At 43.9% G+C, this 15,479-nt stretch overlaps 1 protein-coding gene across 2 annotated transcripts in view; it reads right to left on the bottom strand.

Moving 5' to 3' along the window:
* Positions 1-15,479, bottom strand: part of LOC147111942 (neurobeachin-like) — a 1,011,877-nt gene that overhangs the window by 609,073 nt on the left and 387,325 nt on the right. For both annotated transcript variants that reach the window (XM_085999351.1, XM_085999350.1), the window contains 2 exons: positions 10,257-10,449; positions 5,691-6,707 (listed from right to left, as the gene is read on the bottom strand). In XM_085999351.1, coding sequence (XP_085855477.1) covers positions 5,691-6,707; positions 10,257-10,449 — 1,210 coding nt within the window. The remainder of the gene's footprint in view (positions 1-5,690; positions 6,708-10,256; positions 10,450-15,479) is intronic.

Here is a 15,479-nt window from a genome sequence, read left to right as displayed (position 1 = left end):
TTATATTCTATCCCCCTAGCAATGAAAGCCAACATTCCATTGGCCTTCTTAATCACTTGCTGCACTTGCATACTAACCTTTTGAGTTTCGTGCACCAGGACCCCCAGATCCCTTTGTACTTCAGTACTTTCCAGTTTCTTGCCATTAAGATAATAACTTGCTCTACGATTTTTCCTGCCAAAGTGCATAACCTCACACTTTCCAGTACTGTATTCCATCTGCCAAATCTCTGCCCACTTACTTAGCCTGTCTATGTCCCCTTGCAGGTTTTTTATGTCCTCCTCACTCACTACTTTCCCTCCCATCTTAGTATCATCTGCAAACTTTGATATGTTACACTCGGTCGATTGTAAAGAGTTGGGGACCCAGCACTGACCCCTGCGGAACACCACTAGTTACTGATTGCCAGTCTGAGAATGAACCATTTATCCCAACTCTCTGCCTTCTGTTAGATAGCCAATCCTCTATCCATGCCAGAATATTACCCCCAATCCCGTGATTTTTTATCTTAAGCAATAATCTTTTGTGTGGCACCTTGTCAAATGCCTTTTGGAAGTCTAAATACACTACGTCCACTGGTTCCCCTTTATCCACCCTGTATGTTACTTCCTCAAAGAACTCCAGCAAATTTGTAAAACATGACTTCACCTTCATAAAACCATGCTGACTTTGTCCAATTAAATGATGATTATCCAAATGTCCTGTTACTGTCTCCTTAATAATGGACTCCAAAATTTTACCTACCACAGATGTTAGGCTAACCGGTCTATAGTTTCCAGCCTTCTGTCTACTGCCCTTTTTAAATAAGGGTGTTACATTAGCAGTTTTCCAGTCTGCCGGGACCTTTGCTGAGTCCAGGGAGTTTTGGAAAATTATTACCAATGCATCCACAATCCCTACCGCCACTTCCCTCAAGACCCTAGGATGTAAGCCATCAGGTCCAGGTGATTTATCCGCCTTGAGTCCCATTATTTTACCGAGTACCACTTCCTTAGTGATTTTGATCGTGTTTAGCTCCTCCCCCCCTATAGCCCCCTGTTTGTCCAGTGTTGGGATATTCTTAGTGTCTTCTACTGTAAAGACTGATACAAAATATTCATTCAGTGTTTTTGCCATCTCCATATTTCCCACCATTAATTTCCCGGTCTCATCCTCTAAGGGACCAACATTTACTTTAGCCACCCTTTTTCTTTTTATATAACTATAAAAACTCTTACTATCTGTTTTTATATTTTTTGCTCATTTACTTTCATAATCTATCTTCCCTTTCTTAATCAATCTTTTTGTTATTTTTTGCTGTCTTTTAAAGTTTTCCCAATCCTCTATCCTCCCACTAGATTTGGCTACCTTATATGCCCTTGTTTTTAGTTGAATGCTATCCTTAATTTCTTTACTTAGCCACGGATGGCTGTCTTTTCTTTTACACCCTTTTCTTCTCAGTGGAATATATTTTTTTGGAAGTTGTAAAAGAACTCCTTAAATGTACACCACTGATCATGTATCGTCTTACCCTTTAATCTATTTTCCCAATCTACTCTACTCAATTCCGCTCTCATACCTTCATAGTCTCCTTTATTCAAGCTTAGCACGCTTGTTTGAGATCCAACCTTCTCACCCTCTAATTGAATATGGAATTCAACCATGTTATGGTCACTCATTCCAAGGGGATCCTTTACTAGGACATTTTTAATTAATCCTGTCTCGTTACACAGGACCAGATCTAAGGTTGCTTGCCTCCTGGTCGGTTCAGTTACATACTGCTCAAGAAACCCATGCCTAATACACTCAATGAACTCATCCTCAAGGCAGCCCTGCCCAATTTGATTTGTCCAATTAATATGATAGTTAAAATCCCCCATAATTATAGATGTTCCCTTATTACAAGCCTCAACTATTTCCTGATTGATACTCCGTCCAACATAGTTGCAACTGTTTGGAGGCCTATAGACTACGCCCACTAGTGTTTTTTTCCCCTTATTATTCCTTACCTCCACCCAAACTGTTTCATTTTCCTGATCTTTTGACCCAATATCATTTCTCTGTATTACAGTGATTCCTTCCTTTATTAACATAGCCACCCCACCTCCCCTTCCTTCCTGCCTGTCCTTCCTGATCGTTAAATAACCTGGTATGTTTAATTCCCAGACATTGTCACCCTGCAGCCATGTTTCTGTAATGGCCACAGGATCATACCCATATGTAGTTATTTGTGCCATTAACTCGTCTATTTTGTTACGAGTGCTACGTGCATTCAGGTAGAGAACTTTCAAATATGTTTTGTGACACTTAGTTCCTGCTTTTGCCCTTTTTATTACTTTACCTTTTACTCCATACCTTCTGCCCCTTCCTGACACGCTCTGGTTTTTAATTTCCCCACTGCTACCTAAGTCTATGACCTTCTCTGTTGTCATGTTTATTATTTGCTCTCTAGGAACCTCCCCCCCGACTAGTTAGTTTAAAGCCCTCTCTACAGCCCTAGTTATATGATCCGCCAGGACTCTAGTCCGAGCACAGTTCGGGGTGCCATCTGACATCTCCTCAGACCGTGGTCCGCAATTCACATCAGAGCTGTGGAACGCAGTGACACAGGGCCTGGGTACCAAGCTGCACTGTACCACCGCGTACCATCCGCAGGCGAATGGTCTGTGCGAAAGGCTCCATCGGTCTCTCAAAGCGTCTCTCCGTGCCAGCTTGAGGGGACCCAACTAGGTGGACAGGCTCCCATGTGTGATGCTAGGCCTCCGGACAGCCCCAAAGGAGGATCTCCAGTCTTCATCGGCTGAGCTGGTTTATGGCCAGACACTCAGACTGCCAGGTGACTTTCTCCCTCCACACAACGAACCATGGTCTGCAGCTCAACAGCTCCTGCTACATCAGGAGGCGGCCAGGAATTTCCTGCCTATCCCAACCTCGCATCATGACCTGCAGAGGCCTCACGTCCCAACAGAACTCATGAGTTCGGACTATGTCTTTATTAGACAGGACGGGCACAGAGACCCGCTCAAGCCGCCTTATACCGGACCGTTTCGTGTCATCTCATCAGGGGAAAAGTTTTTCACAGTCGAAGTCGGTGGCAAGTCCGATACCATCTCTATCGACCGGCTTAAACCAGCCCACCTAGATCGGAGTGAGCCTGTCGTGGCTGCCCAACCGCCTCGCCGCGGCCGACCGCCATTGACCGCCAGACCAGCCGTGCACCAGCCCACCGTCGAACAGCCCGATTCGGCCTCAGACGCGCCTGCACCTCTGACTACCGTTTCTGCCTCGCCCGAGGCGCCGCTTCTGCCGCAACCCGGCACTGGTTCGTCTACCAACGCTACGTTTCCGCTGCCGGATTTTCGTCGCCGTTCGGCCAGGATCATTAAACCTCCTGCTCGGTTGACAATGTCCGTTAAAGTGGATTCTGGGGGGGCGCCTGTGGCGGAGCCACCAAGGGTCTCAGAACAATTAGTAATAATCCCTTTAACTACAGTGTAGTGCAGTCGCGGACTGCACCTTTAAACTGCCTGTTAACTGTACTGTATTGTATTTTCCTGCACTCCATGTGATGACGTCATGACGCCGATCACGTGACCACCAGTGGCGCAAAGAACGCGATGACGTCATCTTCCAGAATGTTCCAGCAGTCGTCGAGTGCCCAGCAAGCTGATTAGACCTGTGTACTGTTTCTCCTGTAGTTTCCCTGTTAACTTCGTTGTTTATTAAAACCTGTTGATTTGATTCATCGAGTTGAATACCTTTATTCAGATAGGAACCTCCGTTCCTACATTATAATCTCTACAGATAGAATTTGGAGTTTGTTTAGCAGAACTGCTTGCAATGATAATTAAAAGTTAATAAGGAAATTACATAGAATGAAAGGAATTTGAGGAGGCTATGGTATCCATCTTAGAATGGGCCATTTGCTAGATGAAGGTGAGATAGCGACTGGCTAACGTGCAACAGCTCTGGCTGGGGCCATGATTAAGAGGGACAGGGTTGGGCCTTGTACTTGCTGGGTCAAGGAGGATAGAGTCAAGAGAGATGAGACACGAATTCCAAAGGAAAAACCTTCAGAAAGATTAAACAATAAGATAAATTGGATGAAGTAATGAGACCCCTTTTGGGGAGGGCTTTCATCCAAGAACCAAGACAAAGGACTTGAGATGTCATTGGGTGATGAGGTTTTAGAGGAACCTCTATAGGTTAAATGGTCTTGTCAATAACTTGGCCTCAGGTCCACCCCTAAAAAGAGAATAAAAGTGACACCCCAAGGGCTTGCCCACACAGACGGTGAAGGGGAGAGCAGAGCAGAAGTTGCAAAGAGAAGTTGGGCTGGTCGAACGCTCTTTTGGGAGTGATCCCACGCTCACCATCGGAGGTTCTAGAGAGAGAGAGAGAGAGAGAGAGAGAGAGAGAGAGAAAGGCTGGAAGCCAGAGAACTGTTTACACACGCCAGCCGTCTGTCCGATCAGGTCCGGTACCAGCTGCTTGTCACGGTCGTATGTTTTTGCTGTATCACTAGTGTGTTATATTGTCCTAAACTCCGATTAAACACAATATACCCACCATATTGGCTTGCACTCGATCCTGTTTACCAGGGATACGCAAATCTCTACAGGTATCTCTTTCAGCGGCAGAAGCTGGTGAGGAGCCTAAGTGGGACTTCTGGACACTGGACCAGCCACATAAATACTGTGGCTATAAGAGCAGGTCAGAGGCTGGGTATTCTGCAGTGAATAAATCACCTTCTGACTCCCCTTTCCACCACCTACAGGGCACAAGTCAGGAGTGTGATCGAATATTCTACACTTGCCTGGGTGAGTGCAGCGCCAACAACACTTAAGAAGCTTGACACAATCCAAGACAAAGTAGTCCTCTTAATCGGCACCCAATCCACCACCTTAAACATTCACTCCCTCCACCACCAGCGCAACGTGGCTGCAGTGTGTACCATCTACAAGATGCAACTCGCCAAGGCTTATTCAACAGCACCTCCCAAACCCATGACCTCTACCGCCTAGAAGGACAAGGGCAGCAGGCGCATGGGAACACCATCACCTCCAAGTTACACACTATATCCTGACTTGGAAATATATTGCTGTTCTTTCATTAAACACTATTGGCTGCATGGCAAAAGATGGACAACAGCATCACTGAAGAGCATAAACAAATATAACCAATAGACAAATGTAAATTCACTCACATTTCTAACAAAATAAAAAGCACTAAGTTCTGATTTGTAAATTTGATTTAAAACATTATTTAACAGAAAGAAAGATTTGCATACAGCGCCTTTCATGACCTCAGGATGTCACAAAGCGCTTTACAGCTAATGAAGTACTTTTTGAAGTGTAGTCACTGTTGTAATGTTGGAAACGCAGCAGTTTCCACAAACAGCAGTGTAATAATGACCAGATAATTTGTTTTTTAGTGATGTTGATTGAGGGATAAATATTGTCCAGGACACCAGGGATAACTCCCCTGCTCTTCTTCGAATATTGCCATGGGATCTTTTACGCCGAGAACAGTTTAACGTCTCATCCGAAAGACGTCAGCCTAGATTTTTGTGCTCAAGTCTCTGGAGTGGGACTTGAACCCACAACCTTCTGCCTCAGAGGTGAGAGTGCTACCTACTGAGCCACGCGCTGTTACAAAAACAGACTATAATTAACAAGATGAGCAAAGCAGAGGAACCTTTTTAATCTTACCTGGGTTGTAGCAGTAGTTTGAATCTTTTTAACTTCCTTCCCTGCTTCTTTGCCATCCTCTGATCTGTCAGTATCAGATACTGTGCTAGCAGCGTCTAAATTACCAACAGTTTTTTTTGAAGACAGTTCTGAATCAATAGGCGTGCCAATCATTTCAGCATATTCCATTACTTTTGGAACAATTCCCTCTGATTCAGACAGGATGCTCATTTCATCCAAGTTGGTTGGGATTTTGAAATCCTTATCCTCAATTATAGGTTTTGGACTCGTAATGTCTGAATTACTAGTCATATGAGCTAACAGCCCCAGGTCATCACTAGCACTTGTATGTATTTGGTTCTCTGGCACATTTGTAATGGAAAGATTGTCAGCAGTAGGCAGTTCAGACAATAGTTTTTCCTGATGGTTTGTTGCTTTATCAAAGAGAAATGAGGTACTATTAACAGGTTCATCATCCTTTTCATCTGCCAGAGATATCAAGGGACCACTGTCTCTTTGTTCCCTTTGTTGAGTCATGGAGGTGTTATTAATATTGCTCTGAAGTTTCTCAACAGCAGAGGTATATACATTGTCTAACAGAGATTCTACCTCTACCAGGTTACAATTCTCTGCAGCTACCAGTGTCTCAGGTGACAGATCTAGATCATCAAGCTTTACTTCAGTGGCGTCTACTTTCTCAGCTTTGATATCCACCAAGAGATCATGAACCTCCACATGTACTCCTGTTGTTGATCTGTCTGAACCTCCTGCTCCATTACTGGATATTCTTGCTTCAACTAGGAGATTTCTAGAATCTGTGTTGACAGAGTAGTCTGTTTCACTCTCTGGGCTCTGAGTCTGGGAACCATCTTCAATTTCTCTGATCTCTATGCCTCCTTTGGATCCTACTGCTTGAGATGAAAGGCCAGAGATTGTGCTGACACTACCCTTTTTTCCTTTTTTGATGTTTTCCTCTTCTTGCCTTTGATACTCTTCATACATTTTGGCTAAGTACTCTTTGTGAGCTTCATAGGTGACCTTCAGAAACAGATATATTAGGTATAATTAATCAATTGTAGTTAACAGATAACTAAAAGACCAATTAATTTAGGGAGGGTTTAATACATCAACCTGTTTGTGACTCTGCAAAAGTAACAATAACATCTGAATTAAAAATAACACAATGGCTCTTGCCTCTCATCTACAATAGCCACCAGTTTAAATCATTTTAATCCAAGGAAACACTTACCAATTGGAGCTTAAAAAACTGCTAGCAACTTGAAGTTTGTCTACATGTAAACGATTAGAAATCATTATTTTACTTTGTCAGTTTATAAATTAGGAATGTAGATCACAACCGATTCAAAATTAAACACTGGTACAAATTAGATTTGTTATGCAATGTACTCAATGCATGACAAATCTAATCTTACAGGTTTTTCTTCAGTAATAAATCCATCTGATTATCAGCATTATTTAAAAAAACTTTTAGTTCTAGTTAGTTAGCATAGTAGCAATTAACCCTCATCATCAGCACCTCCAAGAAATCCTATACCTGTGTGCAACATTTCGCCTTACACGAGACTTTCCTAAAGGTGAGGCTACATTATTTAAAATCCACAAAGTTTCTGATCAACTGCAGAATGGTTTCAAAGCCTAGCTTTTTGCTAATTAGGATACAGTAATAAAATGCAGTCAAAAGCTTACACTTTTTACTTATTTCTCACCTGACTCCAGAAATTTAAAAAACACAAGCAGTCTTATTGACAACTTAGGTAGGGCAACTTACTGATGTGAATTATGTTGCTAGCAACTGCTGATGAATTAGCAAGAATAAGCAACTCTGTAATGTTAGTAACTAGGGAAAAAGAAGCTGATTATAGTTGGCCCTGATTTTGGTATCTTTCTCCACATCACTCATAACTTCAAATACATACTCACAATATCCCTGTGTAAAGACTGGGATCGCTATAATCAGATACTCCAGTTTTGATAATAAGATTAACTCGCACTGCACCACATTATTTACAATTATTTTTTGTAACAGATTTTAAACTTCTATTCTGTACTCCTACCTCACCTGCTATACAATGTGTTGGCAGTTTCTGGAAAATAATTCGATACAAGTATTTAATAATACCAGATATGAACTGACAGTATGATTATGAACTGACGATATCAGACACATACTGTAGTGGAAGTTTAAAATTTGACCAATATGGATCTTTGTGTGACTCCCTACAGCCAAGTAAGCATCAGTAGTGTTCCACTGCACCTGCACTGATATCACAAGCGTTGTCAATCAGAAATGGCACTAATCATCTTGTATTACATCTGCAACTTCAATAATGGTAACTAGAGAACAAAAACCTAAAGAATTCCTGAGTCCCAATCTCATATAGCAGTACTACTGTTCAAAAAAAATTGCCATTATTCATGGTGTTTCTGTAGCAATTACGATAAAAAAAAATTACAAGAATACTTATAAACCAATGCATCTTGCACATGCATAAAACTGGTCACGGTCTGACAAATAGTCATCGACTTGGAATGTTAACTCTGTTTCTCTCTCCACAGATGCTGCCTGACCTGCTGAGTATTTTCAGCATTTTCTGCTTTTGTTTCCGATTTCCAGCATCTGCAGTATTTTGCTTTTGTATAAAACAAGTCATATGGGTTAGGTGAGCTCTAAAACAGGCTAGTAGCTGTAGTGATAGAGCAGTGTATTTCCTTCAGTATCTAATGGCTAAGCACTTCATCTCAGGGATCAAGAGGGAAGAAATTAGAGGGAGATATTTTTACATTTCATCTTGTTGGTCAGAATAGCATATTATTAAGCCTATTGTTCTATTTTTACTCTATTGGTTTAGTGGATATTTTTTTCAATTACTACAGAAAATGGTTAAAGAAAAACAATGTTAAAATAATGGCCCGGATTTTATGGTGCTTCCGACAGTGTACACTGGGAGAAGGGGAAGTGCAACGAGACCTGGGCGTCCTTGTGCACCAGTCGCTGAAAGTAAGCATGCAGGTGCAGCAGGTGGTTAAGAAGGCAAATGGTATGTTGGCCTTCGTAGCAAGAGGGTTTGAGTACAGGAACAAGGATGTCTTGCTGTAGTTGTACAGGGCCTTGGTGAGGCCACATCTTGAGTACTGTGTGCAGTTTTGGTCGCCTTATCTGAGGAAGGATGTTCTTGCCATGGAAGGAGTGCAGCGAAGATTCACCAGGCTGATACCTGGGATGGCACGAATGACGTATGAGGAGAGATTGGGTCAGTTGGGCATATACTCGCTGGAGTTTAGAAGAATGAGAGGGGATCTCATCGAAACTTATAAAATTCTAACAGGACTAGACAGACTAGATGCTGGAAGGATGTTCCCGATGGTCGGGGAGTCCAGAACCAGGGGTCACAGTCTAAGGATAAGGGGTAAGCCATTTAGGACAGAGATGAGGAGGAATTTCTTCACCCAGAGAGTGGTGAACCTGTGGAATTCTCTGCCAAAGAAGGCAGTAGAGGCCAATTCATTAAATATATTCAAGAAGGAGTTGGATATATTTCTTAAGGCTAAAGAGATCAAGGAATATGGAGAGAAGGCAGGAACAGGGTACTGAATTTGGATGATCAGCCATGATCTCATTGAATGGCGGAGCAGGCTCGAGGGGCTGAATGGCCTACTCCTGCTCCTATCTTCTATGTTTCTATGTTTTAAAATGTTTAAATTTATTTTTCAAAAAATTAATTTTTTATTTTAAATGTTTAACTAAAGGGTCTTTTAATTAATTTTGAACATGTGATCATTTATTTTTTATTTATGTGGTGTGAAATTTTATTTATTTGGGGGTTTCTATTTTGCATCTGGGGATTCCGTACGTAAATGGAATCCCCATAAGCATCATAGGAATGCCCCTTTGTCATTGGTTGGCCTGTCCCAGGTGATCCCAGGGACGCTTGCGAACCGCATGCACCCCTGGGATTCGTGGGCCTTTACGCAGGCGTACGCCTGCAGGCCCAGGATCAGAACAGTTCGAAGCTCTGGATACACCAGGTAAGTTCGTACTTTTCTTTCCGTTCGGAGGCGTATGACGGCGGCAAGCCACCGACTGCAATTGCTAGGCCTTTAAAACTGATTCCCATTCCAATCAAGATGTAGAATGAATTAATAGACAATGGAGTCAGGAAATAGCTAAGAAGACAAGAGAGGCCTATATTGCAATGTTTATAATTACCAGAAGAGGGTGGCAATGAACTGCCCATGACACTGTACATCATATATTTACAGTCTGCATCAGTTCCTGAACTGTTTATTAGTATATACAGTCAGCTGAACTACGTTAAATCATCTCGGGAAGCAAGTTACTGCTCTCAACTACAAGTTATGTCACTCTCCATTACTCCAGTGTTGGTACTACAGGATTTATGCATGGGAATTGTATCTATACAACAGTGTGAGCCAAACAGCAGACAGTAGAAAGGACCTCTCTATAGACTAACAAAAAGGCACTTTACAGCAGAATTTGAACATTGCATTTTATAGACAACCTCTGCATACTTATTAAAGTTAAATTTACTAGTGAACAAATCCTACCTTGGAATGTGCTATTGAGAGAGTATCTACCCAAACACGCCAGCCTCCCCACTCATACTTAATTGCATGATACAGGAGAATACGGAAAATGTTGTACACCATCTCTGTGATTTTCTGTTCATCTGAGCATTTTGGATTTATATATCCAAGGGAGAACATCCAGTCTTGCCAGACAGAACACTGCAAGAGGCACCTGAAAAGAATACATCACAGTAGAAATGTGCATATACAGAATCTTTACATATCTTTAACTTTATAATATTGTTGAATAGTGTGCAAAATTAATTGAAATGAATAGAAACCATTATACAATTATATTTTTGTAAAATGGAAATCTGAATATTGATTTTTGTAATGGTCCCTTATCAAGACAGTGATTTAAAAAAAATAATGTTTTCTTTAAGAGACAATAAGGGAAGCTGGTTGAAGTTGGGATGATGCCAAAATGGAGCGGAGGAGTGATATCAGGACCTGTATTTGCAAATACCACGTATGTAGCAGGTGAGTTTAGTAGGGTGAAATATACCGACAAACTACAGCAGGATTCCAGCTGTTTGGGGAGATGGGTGGGCAACCAGCAGATGCAGTTTAATGTAGATAAGTGTAAAGCCATGCAGTTATGCATACAAAATAAGCAGAAAGATTATAGCATTAATGGCAAAAAAAATCCAGAAACAAATCAGGAAAAAAACAGAGTCATAATAGCTAGGTCCTTCAAGACATCAGCCATTGGTTGCTGTCAAGAAAGCAAATGGGATGTTAGGTTTGTGGTAAACCACTGTTGTTGTTGTTGTTGTTGTTGTTGATACACACTGTTGTACCTATGCATGCCTCAACATGTCTCGGCTGGCTCCACCCACACAGGCCCAGGTATAAAGGTGATTGACCTGCAGCCCCCTGCCTTCTTGGAACCCAGTCAACCACGAGAGGCATGCTCTGTTCTTTGCTAGTAAAAGCCTTTAGTTACTCTCTTAACTCTCAGTCTTTTATGAGTAATTGATAGCACATCAAGGTTCTACAATGTAATTGAAGGAAGCTACCCTGTCACTTTATAGTATGTTGATTAGGCTGTACCTAGAGTATTGTATGCGGTTCTAGAATTACTACAGGAAGGATGTAGTGAGCTAAGCTGGAAAAGGTGCAGAGAAAAACTACTTAAATGATTCATATAAGGATAGACTTACAAAACTGGGACTCTTCTCATTGTAGAGAAAAATAAGGGGAATATGATTGATATATTAAAAGTAACACAGTTCATCAATGTAGAGGACCACTCAGGGCTATTTAATTTGGTAGACAGATAGGAGAACAAGGACATCTTGGGTTGGGAAGGGTTGAGTCCATGATTAAAATAAGCATGCATGGACTGTGGAAGGATTATGCTCCTAACTGATCAAAAATGTCTTTACCAAAATGTCAGATGTTGACAGGCATCTGTGTATTTCCAATATCTTATTCAATTTAGTAAATTATTTTTCAAAGTTTTATTTTTATTCAGTATTAGTTATACATAGAAATACATACAAGTTACGACATGGAAACAGGCAATGCAACACAACCAGTCCATGTCGGCGTTTACCCTCCACATAACCTCCCAAAGATGTCGGGGAACATAGGGTCTAATGACAGGGAGGAACTGATAGAAATCAGTATTTGTAAGGAAATGGTGTTAGGGAAATTGATGGGATTGAGGGCCGACAAATCCCCAGGGCCTGATAATCTACATCCGAGGGTACTTAAGGAAGTGGCCCTAGAAATAGTAGATGCATTGCGGGTCATCTTCCAAAATTCGATAGACTCTGGAACAGTACCCATGGATTGGCGGGTAGCTAATGTTACCCCACTGTTCAAAAAGGGTGGTAGAGAGAAAACGGGAAATTACAGACCGGTAAGCCTGACATCAGTAGTGGGGAAAATGCTAGAGTCCATTATAAAGGATGTAATAGCTGAGCACTTGGAAAAAAGTGACTGGATCGGACAAAATCAACATCGATTTACAAAAGGTAAATCATGCTTGGCTAATCTACTGGAATTTTTTGAGGATGTAACTGGTAAAATAGATAAGGGAGAACCAGTGGATGTGGTGTATCTGGATTTTCAAAAGGCTTTCGATAAGGTCCCGCGTAAGAGATTAGCGTGTAAAATTAAGGCACATGGGATTGGGGGCAAGGTAGTGACTTGGATAGAGAACTGGTTGGCAGACAGAAAGCAAAGAGTTGGAATAAACGGCTCTTTTTCCGAGTGGCAGGCAGTGACTAGTGGGGTACCACAGGGATCGGTCCTTGGACCCCAGCTATTCACAATATATATTAATGATCTGGATGAGGGAACTAGATGTAATATCTCCAAGTTTGCAGACGACACAAAGCTGGGTGGGCGTGTGTGCTGTGAGGAGGATACCGATAAACTCCAGTATGATCTGAACAGGTTGGGTGATTGGGCAGATGCATGGCAGATGCAATATAACGTGGATAAATGTGAGGTTATCCACTTTGGTGTCAAAAACAAGAAGGCAGATTATTATCTGAATGGCAATAGATTGGGAGAAGGGGAAGTGCAACGAGACCTGGGCATCCTTGTGCACCAGTCACTGAAAGTAAGCATGCAGGTGCAGCAGGTGGTTAAGAAGGCAAATGGTATGTTGGCCTTCGTAGTGAGAGGGTTTGAGTACAGGAACAAGGATGTCTTGCTGCAGTTGTACAGGGCCTTCGTGAGACCACATCTGGAGCATTGTGTGCAGTTTTGGTCGCCTTATCCGAGGAAGGATGTTCTTGCCATGGAAGGAGTGCAGCGAAGGTTCACCAGGCTGATACCTCGGATGGCAGGAATGACGTATGAGGAGAGATTGGGTCGATTGGGCTTGTACTCGCTGGAGTTTAGAAGAATTAGATGGAATCTCATTGAAACTTATAAAATTCTAACAGGACTAGACAGACTAGATGCTGGAAGGATGTTCCCGATGGTCGGGGAGTCCAGAACCAGGGGTCACAGTCTAAGGATAAAGGGTAAGCCATTTAGGACAGAGATGAGGAGGAATTTCTTCACCCAGAGAGTGGTGAACCTGTGGAATTCTCTACCACAGAAGGCAATGGAGGCCAATTCATCTATCTATCTATCTACTATATATTATATATATATATATAAACGGATACTTCTTTCTGTCTGTCTGTCTATCTATCCTCGCGTGTGCGTCTGTCCGACTATGCGCTCGAAAGTTATAGGGCGTACCTACGCGTGCGTTACGTCGAAAGAAAGCTTACCGTTCCGAAACGGTCGTAAGCGTATTTACGTTTCGGCCGGATGAAAATCGCGCCCGCGGTATCCGAAAAACGTTCAACATTCCGCTCATTAGCATCTCATTATCCGCTCATTAGCGATAGAGTGACCTCGAGGTCGACCAATCGTACGCCGGGTTCCTGGCGCGTGCGGCCGGGCCCTCCTACGGTCGAGTGACGGGACGATTGACCAATCCTACGCTTTGGTGACCTGACGGTCGACCAATCGGTGCGTGTGTGGGCGGGCCTTATCGTTCTGAACCGAGGTGAGTCGCCGCCATCTTGATTCCAAACTTTTCCTTTCTTTTTCCCGCTTTCTGCGTGTTTCTTTTCAAATCTACAGTTCCAGCAAAAAAAAGTTGCTTTTAAAACACAAATTGTTTTTAAAAAAAGTTAATTAATTTGTCAATCTTTTGTCTAACCTCTATAATTCTCCTACCTTTCACCGTTTTTCCAGGCCCGGGGCCTAGGCTTCTCCAACTGCCAGCAGTGCAACTCTAGACCCAGGCTCCCGGCCTAGACAGAGACAAACACTGGCAGAGGGCAGAGGGTGTGCTGCCTCAGCTCCATTCCCAGGGTCAGTAGGTGGGGAGGCTTCATAAGCAACTGGGGTAGGTCGCAAGCCCCGAATAATAATCTGAAGATCCTGTGTTTGCAGCTGAGGAAATTTCTTCTGCTGACAGCCCCAAGTTAACGGCAGCCATCTTTGTCAAGGAGGGCGAAAAGTTTCAGTGCGACGCCATTTTGATTCAGTGTGTAACAGAGTGCATGCGCGGCCATCTTAGTACAGGAACATAGAGTGGGTGGGGCTTCAGTGCTCCAAATCTGTGTCTGTGACAGACAATCGACTGTGTGGGCGGGGCCTAATTTTTCCAACTGAAAAGCAAGCGGCGGCCATTGTTTGTGGTACAACACTGAGAGGAGAGCACCCCTTTTTTAATAGAAAGATTGCTGAGGTTGTAAAGTGTATGTTATAGAAAGATTTACCAAAAATGTTTTTATAAGTACAGGAAACTTTGTGCTATCCGGAGGTGAGCTATCCGGCAATCTGGAGCCACCGCAAAAATCAGCAGCTGTTTTTTACTCTTTGTTTTTTTTGCTTTGTTTGAACAGTCAAGCTGTGCAAGGTCTGTAGCTATAGCAACAGCTTTAGCTACAGAGCTTTAGGGCCACACCCAGTGTTTAGAAGCTGTTGCTAAGCAACAGTGTTTGTTGTTAAATACAGAGATAAGAATCTCCGTATCTCTCAACATTAACTCTGGAGGGTAGGGCAGTTTTAAGGCAAGGCAGCAGCTTGGTCCCGTGGGTGCCGGATAGCGCAAAGTTTCCTGTACTTTAAGTTTATCTCCCCCCCTCCCTTTCCACCCCCCACCCCCTTCCACCCCCCTCCCCCACTCCTATTCACCCCCTTCCCCCCCTCCTCCCCCCTTCCCCACCCCCCTTCCCCTCCCCCCCACACCCCTCCCCCCTCCCCAACCCCCCTTCCCCATCCCACCCCTCCCCTCCCCCCCTTCCCCCCTCCCCACACCCCCTTCCCTCCCCACCCTCCGCTCCTCCCACCCCTCCCCCCTCCCCACCCTCCGCTCCCCCACCCCTCCCCACCCTCCGCTCCCCCCACCCCTCCCCACCCCCCATCCCTCCCCACCCTCCGCTCCCCCCATCCCTCCCCTCCCCCTTCCCCCTCCACTCCCTTCCCCTCCCTCCACTCCCCCTCCCCCCTCATTCCCCCCTCCCCTTCCTCCCTCCCCCTCCCTCCCCTCCCCCCACCCTCCCCCTCCTCCCTCCACCTTCCCTCCCTCCACCTCCTCCCTCCCCCTTCCCCCCCTGCCTCCCCCCTCATCGCGCCCCCTTCCCCCACTCCCCCCCTTCCCCCACTCCTCCCCACTTCCCCTTCCCCCACTCCTCCCCCTTCCCCTTCCCCCACTCCCCCCACTCCCTCCCCCCCACT

This window comes from Somniosus microcephalus, chromosome 10 (assembly GCF_052327205.1).
Source record: "Somniosus microcephalus isolate GS21.2 chromosome 10, FLI_Smic_1.0, whole genome shotgun sequence".
NCBI classification, from domain to species: domain Eukaryota; kingdom Metazoa; phylum Chordata; class Chondrichthyes; order Squaliformes; family Somniosidae; genus Somniosus; species Somniosus microcephalus.
Note: the sequence above shows the minus strand (reverse complement) of the source record. Positions and strands in the feature narration are given on the sequence as shown.